Genomic DNA, 10,703 nt, shown 5'->3' with positions numbered 1-10,703 from the left:
GACAGGGCAGTGGCACAGCAGAGGTGGCCAGTGAGATCAGCTTTAACGGCACCCTAGACAGTAGCGTTGCTGACCTCTCCTTCTGTCTGTTACCTAATAGGAGCCGTGACAGCTATTCTCCTCCCTGACAGCCGGCACTGTCCGTTCTTCTTCATTGATCTATTGATCAGCTTCATACAAGAGTCGCGATCCACAGCAAATTCCGGGAGACATCCAGCTTCCATTTAATAAACTTGTCCTAAGTGCACGATTCCGATGCAAAGGCGCTGATGTAGAAAGCTGCCAGTGCTAGAAAACCGGCACCAACTTGGAGCACATAGTCCGATCCCTTGTATGTGATGGAGGACTGCGAGCAACAGCTCCGGGATCCGTCCTGCTACCTCTGCATACTCACCTTACTATAGACAGTCTGTGACTGGACAGGATTGGGCTCTATCAGACGCTCATCGTGAGCCATCATTAGGTTTAGCCTGACTCTCCGCTTCCAGGGATGAGCTCCATGCATTCAGCAAGCAAGTAACCGGCTCTCTCCCATTGAGCTCGCCGCATCACTGGAGAGCCCCGCGCACACCTTCGCCTGCACTTCCCGGCTGGCTTCCATTAGGGGGCGCTGTGCTGGTGTCCCCTGGGAATACACATTCCCGAGCGGGGTTAGTTTGGTATATGAGGGTGACGTCAGCGCCTCCTCCTCTCCCCCCAGCCGAGCCCCTGAAAGTAACTCCGGACTGGAGAGTGAAAGGAGCCGCTGAGCATGGAGAGCACTGAATGCGGAGCGCCTGCCGTAGCTTGGACTGCCGTGCTTCTCATGTGATCGTCTGCCTGTGGAAAGAGTCCCGAAACCGGTGGCTGGGGATTGTTGTGCTCGCTCCGTGGATCTCCCTTCGCTGCGAAACTTGGGGGAAGCCATGGATGGGGTGTACGTGGTGGGGCTGCTGGTGGTGTTGCTATTCTCTCCTGGGCTGGTTTCAGCGGTCCGCGGTCAGTTGTCTGCAGGTGAGTCATGGACTTCCTTTTACTTCCCCGGGGCTCACCCCCGGAGCTCGTCTATGGAAAGTTCTCATTGTGTGTCCAGGTGGAGCTTCGTATGTATACACATTCACTACTAGTGTTAGAAAGTGCCCTATTGTGTATCGGCTCTGCTTTCCTCTATGGAGGTATTCATTCCCCACATCTACATGTAGCTACATGCCCTCCAGCCAGGTGCCCAGATCTTATTGTTTGCCTATGGGAGTCTGCTGGAGTTTACAGTACACCTAAGCCCAGTCACTATAATCTCATATTATTCTACTCAATATAATGCCTGCAGCTGGCACTGTGCTTTACTAAATGGACAGTACTGGTCAGGAGGGCTCTGATCATAGGAGCTTACACTTTAAAGAACAGTTGGGCTAAGATTTAATCTATTCATCTAATTTCACAAAGTTCTTGGTTTTAGGAAATCTGCAGCTTTCATTAAGATAATACCAGGGGATCCCACCAGGAAGGTGCAGGTACTTTCACACAAATGTGCTCCTATGTTTTCGCCCGATCAGGTGTACCCCACATAGAGAGTGCAGTATCATTTCACAAAGTTGTTTTCAGTCTTCTGAAATTTGCAGCTTTAATTAAAATACTCCGTGATCCTGCTATGAAGGTTCTGGTACTTTGTAATATAGGGTGACTATGGTAACCTGACTACATGCACCTCACATAGAGAGTGCAGTATTATTTCACAAAGTTGTTTTCAGTCTTTCATTAAAATAATGCCTGGTGATCCTGCCATGAAGGTTCAGGTTTTCTAACATTGGATGACCACTATCACCCTCTTGCGTTGCCACCCGATCACGTGCACCCCACATAGAGAATACAGTATCAATTCACTAAGTTGTCTTCAGTCTTTTAAAATCCTGCAGCTTTCATTAAAATAATACCTGGTGATCCTGCCATGAAGGTTTAGGTACTTTGTAACATGGGGTGACTATGGTCACCCAACTTTCACCTGATCACATGTACCCCAGATAGACTGCAGTATCATTTTACAAAGTTGTTTCCAGTCTTTTGAAATCTGCAAATCCTTTCATTAAAATAATTCCTGGCGATCCTGCCATGAAGGTTCAAGCTCTTTCTAACATAGGATGACTACTGTCCCTCCGTTTGTGACCCAAAGTTGTCACCATATCACGTGCACCCCAGATAGACTGTAGTATCGGTTCACAAAGTCTTTCTTTTGAAATCTGCAGCTTTCATCATATGGTGATCCTGCCATTGGCAATTGGGTACTTTCCAACATAGGGTGGCTACTGTTACCTAATTGCGTTGCTACGCTGTCACCAGATCATATGCACCCTGATAGAGACTACAAGTCAGGGCCACATTATGCTGCCATTAGCCACCATTAGGAAGCCAATTCAGAGCAATGCAGCCAGTGCTGGAGAAAGCGAAGTGGCTGAAAGAGGCTTGTGGAGATCAGCAGCACTGAGATGAAACTACAATTTGTACCTTTTTCATCTTTTATGTTTGCAGTTTACAATACACAGTGCAAACTTTAGCACTCTCCAGTTGGGGCTTAGATCTACTTTAAGGGCTCATACATAAATACAGCTGCGTTCAGATCTATAAATCGTGGATTTAAACGCAGCTCTATTGTATGGGTCCATGCACACATATGCGTAAGCATCCGTAAAAATCGACGGTCATTACGCACGTAAGCATCTAAACGCAATTTAGGCTTTTAATGGAAGTGCTGACCCATTAGATGCATTTTTTTTACGTAGGATCTTGCCAGTCAGATCCTGCCTTTTGTATTGATAAATGAATTACGTTGGTATTGTTCATTAATTACGTCCATGTGCATGAGCCCTAAAGCCCCGCACGGGAGACGGCTGGAGTTTAACCCTCGCCTGTATGTTACACGGGTAGCCAGGGCTTTGTATGTCACGGCTCATGGAGATGTGAATGTAGGATATGTAAGGAGCTGCCTAAACTGTCTGCGTTATATAAATACCTGTAATAAATAAATCAACAAATGGAGATACTTTGTTTTCTTTTGTGATTTTCCTCCCTGCAAGTTGTTTTGAAAGTGTCTCTTGCAGATGAAGAAAGGAAGGATTGAGGTTCTCCCCTCCCCCCACATCTCCTGTGAAAGGATCAGTTTACATAGGGTTGGACATTCTGCCTTGTGGGTGTCTTGTTCTTCTCTATACCTGTTGCATTTTTTGTGTGGTTTGATGCACATTCCTGCAACTTTTCCCAAAGTATATTATATTGAGCATGCAGCATTGTTTGCGTCTTGTGTTTACCAGACTGATCCAACCTCCTGCGTTAACTTCCCGTGCGCTTATTAAACTCCTGCCTGCGCACCCCCCTTTCCTCCAGGTCATAACAAACTGATTCTTTTTTCTTTTAATTCCCTCACATTGTTAATGTCAAGGCATAGAAAAAAAAATAAGTCTTCGCTATTGCTGGAGTTCATAGCTAGCCTTGTAGGTGAGTTAGCAGTTTTCGAATAATTGCCTCTCTGTAAAAATTCCCCCTGTAGTGATGAAAACGTTGAAGGGGAAAAAAAACAAAAACGTAAGCTCAGCTGAAATATAGGAAAAAAAAAAAAAAGGAGCCGTGCTTAGCTGAAGCCTTCGATTAGCAGCGAGCGGTGATATTCCTTGAAGCGCTGCCTCGGTTGTGTGAAGATATAGCGGCGGTTTGCGTGCTCACACTGCCTCCACGCAGAGAATGTTCTAAGCTGCTAGAACAAAGGATTATGCCAATTCTGTGACTGGAGCGCAGGTACAGAGATGAAAATGAGCCAGCTTCAGGCGTTCAAGTTAAGTTGTTTATAAAGAACAAAATCTGGCTTATACTCTGCGTGCCAAATTGCCCATTATCTCTTATCGGAGATTTATTTTTTTTTCTTCCCATCTATTCCTGTCTTCATGTCCATGTAGCGTTACTAATGAATACACTTGTTTGAGAAGTGACATCTCTGATTATTCCGGGGTCACTTGTATCCAAAATGAATGGGCTGTATTAGGGTCCTGGTTGTTAAACGATGTCACATGGCTCTTTTTTGTTGTGACGTTTGGGATAATTGCTTAGATCCCGTGTATCCTAACTTGGAGGGCTGTGTTCAGCTGCTTGCTATTATTTAATTAATGCCTTTTAGGCTCCGTTCACACAACGCGTCTCCATTTTTCATGTTTTTTAAACCTTGTTTGGAGGGCTGTGTTCAGCTGCTTGCTATTATTTAATTAATGCCTTTTAGGCTCCGTTCACACTCAACACGTCTCCATTTTTCATGTTTTTTAAACCTTAATTCACACTATTGCTGCTGTGTAATTGTGTGTTTTTCTAGAGAAGGCCCCATACACACTAATGGGACTTGTCCTGCATCTGCTGTCATGCTGAAATTGTACGAAAGATCATGTTCTTGTTAATGACGCCCATTCACATCAATACAACGTGGTGCAGTGCAGTTTTAGAAAAGGTGCATGTGCTTCTTTTTGGGCTACACAGTCAGAGGAATTCAGTATTGCATTTGCACCAGAATGCTGGTGTTAATGCAGCCTAAGAAATGTATGCGCCAAATTCTAAATGTCTGTGCCATTTTCCACAACGTCTACCGCCATATTCAAGTAGTTATTTGTGCCTTATTTGATTCTGGCGCTGCAACATATTTAATAAACAACAGTTCGGTAAGAAGAAAAGTGATGCAAAGTAAGACTTTTTGGTCTAACTGATCTGCGGCATATTCATATTGTATATGTCTGTTGCAGTATGCAAAACATATCACAGCTGCAACATTCCTTGAAACGGAGCGTCCAACAAAAATTTGTCTCTTACACGTGTGACACCTTGAACAAAGATGCGACACATCTAAGTACTATATAAGTGTCTATATACCTCTCCCAAAGTTTCTTACAAGCCAGTCCCAGTTTCATAGCCTTGTGCCAAATTCATGACTGGCTTTGAGACTTGTACATGAATTTGGCACAAATCACACTATTCCTGTAACGCTGAAAAACACATGGGGCGTTTTTGTGCGTAAAACAGGGCTTGACAAATCTCAGAACCAGGTAGCCAATGTTCCTTACGAATTACAGCTGGCACCTAACTTTTTAGGTTTTCTCAATGGAGCTGGCTTCTTTATTCCATGTTATTTGTCCACCCTGATCTACAGTCTACTTAAGGGCCAGTTCACACCACAAAGAGTGCGTTCCAGAGCGTCTGGCCTATAGAACGCAACCTGGCCCGCTCCCTACGTTAGAGGGCGTGGCGGTGCATTGAAGTCAATGGCACCGCAACCACACCCCCTGCCCGCAGTGCGATCGCACAAATGCGTGGCACATTAGTGCCTGCGTTCCGGTCCAGTGCGATCTGCAAAAATGCTATCTAATGACAGAATCTAATGATTGCGCAGCTGATATTGCCTGTCATTGGCCAAAAGAAAAACACACGAAGCATGAAAACATGCCAAAAAGTGCATAAACACACTGCAAAAGTGCACTGAAAAATGCATAATTATGTAGCAACACCAATGGATACCCAAGCTTAGCTCATTTTCCTAGCACTTCTTTTTTTCTTATGCATTTTTATGACTTTGGCATGAAGTGGAGGTTTCCAGGGTGTGGGGGACTGTTGTCATGCGTGCCATCATACATTACCATTAAAGTCTATGGGGCACTTCATCATTTAGCGTACCGGTAGTTGTGAACAGGCACCATAGAGAATGTGATTTCCAATGTTGTGACAATGACAGACGCGTGACAACTCGCATCGGTGTGAATAGGGGCTTAATATCATACAGCTTTTTTACTAGGATGGACTATACAAACTTTTAAAACATTAACATTATCTTCAATCTCTCAACTGTTTCCTTTATTTCCTCATTTGTTTGGCATTGATTTCTCTCAACAGGTTCATGTTACAATCAGTTCAGGGATTTTTAATATAACTGTTAGTTGTCATGCTGGTGTCAAGGATCACCTTTTATATCTTGATGGGTTTTCTGTTCTATCATTTCTTGTCATCTCTTGCGCCATTCTTCTCCTTAACTATATAGATGATCAATTTTCTGAATGCTCCGAGAGCCCTTTCTGCCTCTGCTGAAAACTGATTGCCTCGGTCGGCGCTGATACAAGGCTGTCGAGAGAGGGATGTGAAGTGTAGTATTGACATCCCTCTGTAAGTTGTGTTGCTTTATTGAGTTCTTGAGGTTTGAGAAGTGAGGTTGGTTAATTGAAACTTTGAGCAGTGTCATCCCTGGGTTTCACAAGTTGCCAAGAACAGCTGCTATTACAGAGGCTGGGGTGTAACATTTAAATTGCAAAGCCTATGATTTGATTTCTTTCTCAAAGCCTTATACACATCTCGCTGACTTTCTCCTCTTTGTATCATCATACAGCTCCGGCATCCTTATTTCTGTTGTGATGGGAGTTTAATTGATATGGCTGGTTTATCATTATGCATTTTTTGTTTTATGCAAAACCTTCTAGGGCATTAGACATAGCAATATCAGTAAATCAGTTGAAAAGTAATTTTGTGAGGAATTTACAATATGACTTCTGGGAAAGTATACAAATGTATTCATGCTTGAAAGTCACTTGAACATACTCCAAATAAAATACGTGGGCTAAAGGGCTTTTTTAGGTTCAGTCTTTGTTTATGTTGTTAGGTGGGAGTTGACATACCAGAGTCTGGTAATGTTTTTACTCTACTAGATACCAAAGAAAAGCATGTCTGCTTTAGCAAGTGACCTCCTCCCACTACATGTACACAAATGTAGCAAAATAGCTCAGAAGACAAAGGGGGGCATGTTTTTTGTCTACATGCAAAAGTTTAGGAATATTTTAAAGTGACACTAAACTCAGGAGTTAAATCCTAAATATACATTCAGGCCCCCCGTTCACATTGAGCGATTTATCGCGCGGTAATTCCCGCGATATCGCGGAAAATTTACCCCGCGATATCGCTCTCCAATGCTTAATGGGGCAAAGGGTCCTGCTGTCGCGGGTTGTGTGTCGCTACAGCAGGACCCTTTTTGGAGCGGATTTAGCCGCGATTCAAGCTTGCTCAATGCAAGCATTTGCACTATATCGCGCAGTGTGAATAGGGCCTCAAGTACCTCCAACTATTAACACAAATTTGAACAAAATTGACAAAAAAAAACAAATCTTATTTGGGTATCACTTGGTTGTAGATCCTCCAACCATCTCTGAAATCATGCTTACACTGTCCTTCCTTCTGGAGGGTGGCTACTTCTTCTGTTCCCCCATGTTCCCTGTGTGTTGTAAAGTTGCCACCGCTTCAAGCACACTCCTGGGATGGACTACAATCTCAATACAAATTAGTGAACTTAAACATGAGATTGTAGTCCATCCCAGGAGCGAGCTTGGAGCGGTGGCTACTTTACAACACCCACTGGGACCATGGGGAACAGAAGTCAGCAGAACAGGGGCTCTAGTCAATTAGCTGCAGTCTTCCTATAATTTGTAGTGGCAAAACCTATGCAGATATTTAAACTTAAACTATTAATGATGACTACAATACCGTTGGATAAGTACATAATTGACCTTCTCTACCAGACAGAACAGTTTAATTGCGCCAGCCCTGGTGACTACAGTGTCCGTACACTGTTTTAATTTTGGCCGGTTCACAGTAATCGCCCAAGATTCTACCAGTGGGTGGCCCTACTGCCTCGACAAAAGTCGTTTGCTTAAGATGGCCAAACACCGTAATATATTTGCTTTGTTCAACCTGCGGGCTGAACGCGGAAAATATTAGATTCCTCTATCAACGCTTACCAGTATTGATTTGAGGAATCTCCCACTGTCTTCATTGTATTAATTGGCTACCGGCTCTATTCGTTAGAATATTTTATGACCCGCTCCTTCCATCAGCTATTCTGGGGATGCTGGCAGAAATTAGCTTAGTGTATGGCCAGCTTTACTTTTGTTTTGAAGGAGGCGGGCTGAAAATTGTCAGCTGAACAGTGACTCTAGCCAATAAACTGCAGTCACTGTTTGGGTATTCTGACATTGGTGGGCATTGACTGTTACAATACAGTAGCCCAGAAAGGGGGATTTTGTTCACCGGCTGTTAAAAATAAAATAGCCCAGCAGGGGGGAATTCTTTGGCTGCGCTGTTAAGCATGGATGGAGAAATCTGTTTAGATTTATTCCTTTCTACTAGTGTGTGTGTGTGTGTGTGTGTGTTTTACTAGTGTGTGTGTGTGTGTGTGTGTGTGTGTGTGTGTGTGTGTGTGTGTGTGTGTGTGTGTCCTTTTTAGGTAGATACAGCTTAAAAGGAACCCCCATAGCTCACCCTCATCCTCAAAGTTGAATGTCAATACAGGCCTCAGACGTAGGCACATGGGGGTCAAACTGTTGTAGCCTGCCCAAGGCCAGTGTGGTACAGAGCATTGTGCTTCTGCACTGAGAAACTGCATATGCACCAGTCTCTGCCATTTAGCATTAAGGGCTGCCTCCAGAGTCACATTGGAGATAGCATATTATACAACTATGAATAGGACTGGCACTTGTACGGCATTGCGTAGCCACAGAGCTAGTGGGATGTTAACGGAGAGATTGATTTTCATCTTCTGTGGTTTGTATTTACTGTAAACCTTTTGGATGGGAAGCATGAGGAGCGTTTGGTTTAGTTAAAACTGTACCTATAATTTAGCCTTTAGGACTTTCGTTTGACTTTCTGTTTATGGTTTAAAATCGATCGATTTTTCACTGTAGTGACAAAACTTGAAGGAGCAGGATGGAAATTTTTTGTGGAACAAAACGTGAATGTGCTTTTTGTTCGGGAAACTCCATTAATTCCAAAATGGAACATTAAAATCAAATGCAATTTTGATCAAGAATCGTCATGCGTTGGATGCCATTATCTGGTGTTAAAGAAAGATCTTTTGTGCAAACGTTCATTCGGAAAATCTACTAGTGTATGGCCAACTATAGCATTATTAGGAGTGGTTTATGTTTACTCCACCATTTTTCTGCAAGGCCTTATTTCATATCTATGCAATTAACACTTAATACCCAATGCACGCTAGTACACAAGAAAAGGATTGCCATTCTTTTCTATGCTCCCTGTTCACACCTGTGTGCTGTGCTGCCATGTTTTTTGGGGGAAATAATACAGTGGCATTTTTGGTGCACCAACATGCATTTTTTTTGGGTCCCAAAGACTTAAATGGTAGTTAGGGATGTCCCGATACTAATATCGGTTTTGGGGCCGATACCAGGCATTTTCACAAGTACTTGTACTCGTGAAAATGCCCACAATTCTTAAGGCCAATACTGGACTTTTTTTTACATTTTTAAACTGCAGCAGCTATCCGTGTTCTTGTGCTTGTGGGGACCTCGGCAGCCTGCTTGAGACCTGCTAGTAGCTGTCCATGGCAGTGTCTGTCCCATCTCCTCCTTCCCGGCACAGCTACCCCCACACAGCACAGTACAGCCCCGGAACATCGGCACTCTCCACTCTCCACAGCATAGGCACTGCCCGCAGAGCCCTGCAGAGATCCACATGTCGCCCCGGTGAGATCGGCTCGCTGCCTGGTGAGATGTACTCTGCTCTGGTGACTCTGTATTTAGCCCTGTTGAGAAACTCAACAGGGCTTCTCAACAGCCAAAAAGCCACAAAATCATTTAGTCTGTATTGTTTTAGAAAAAATTTCACATTTCCCTTTAGGAAAAGGTATCCGCAAGTACCTGAGGGAAAGTACTTGTACTTAGTTTTAGAAAAAGTGGCATTGGGATATCCCTAATGGTAGTGCATGTAACATGCATTTTGTACATTCTAGAGCATTTAGAAAAGCCCCCACTTGGCAACCTCCTACTTAATTCGATTTTTCCGAAAACAGACACATGTCAAAATTAGTTAAATGCACTTTAAAATTACATTAAAAAAATGCAGGATATCTAAATTTTAAATAGAGCAGGGAATGGTTAAAAACAGTCTTTTTTTTTTTTTTTTTTCTTCTTCTTCCCTCAATGTCTCATTGGAAAAATGGTTAATTAACATATTGCTTGTCTCTGTATCAGTCATGACCAAATTCCCTCATCTCTAAAATACATCTATCTAAATGTATTGTTCTGCTGAGCAAATCAATAATTGTGAGTCAAATACTAGCTGACAATTGAAATCAAACATCCCCTTACATAAAATAATTCATTGGAAGGTGGTTTATAAAAGCAACTGGAGAACAGAAAATGGGAACAAAAGCAGATGACAAGTCAGATTCCATGTTTAATTTTCCAGGGAAAAACATAATACCTGATTGGCAATTAAAGGTAACAACTTGCCATTTGTCTGATTTTTCTTTAAACTTTTAATAAATGCATCACTTAGTTCTTTCTTATTGATGCTCAGAGTTTTGATAAGGCCTTCACGTTAGATGTTCTGCTGCTTTGATCCCAATTTTTGAATATAATTTGTACATTGGTCAGGAAAGCATTTAGAGCATGCATGAAAAAGTGATTACATTTCTGGTTACTAAAATAGTAGTTAGAAATACCGCTAAGTAAGTCATATTACGTTGACAGTTGCCAATTGGTGTCATTTATAAAGGAGGTTTGCCAATTAGCTCTTTGATATGTGAATTCTGAAGAAATAAAGAGGCATATAACAGCTCTAGACAGGTAGAATTGCAGGTGTATATGTCAAAAATACTTATATTTAACACACACATGGAAGATTTAAAATCGACAGATGGAACCATA

General features: G+C 42.7%; 1 protein-coding gene across 2 annotated transcripts in view; it reads left to right on the top strand.

The window, feature by feature from the left end:
* The first annotated feature begins 605 nt into the window (after positions 1 to 605).
* The window catches only part of PTPRK (protein tyrosine phosphatase, receptor type K), a 389,585-nt gene continuing 379,487 nt past the window's right edge, over positions 606 to 10,703 (top strand). For both annotated transcript variants that reach the window (XM_018565135.1, XM_018565134.1), the window contains exon 1: positions 606 to 993. In XM_018565135.1, the coding sequence (XP_018420637.1) occupies positions 906 to 993 (88 nt within the window). In that variant the 5' untranslated portion in view covers positions 606 to 905. The remainder of the gene's footprint in view (positions 994 to 10,703) is intronic.

Source organism: Nanorana parkeri, unplaced genomic scaffold (assembly GCF_000935625.1).
Source record: "Nanorana parkeri isolate BGI_ZX_2015 unplaced genomic scaffold, ASM93562v1 scaffold816, whole genome shotgun sequence".
Classification (NCBI taxonomy): Eukaryota; Metazoa; Chordata; class Amphibia; order Anura; family Dicroglossidae; genus Nanorana; species Nanorana parkeri.
The sequence above is the reverse complement of the archived record's forward strand: the minus strand, read 5'-3'. Positions and strand labels throughout refer to the sequence as shown.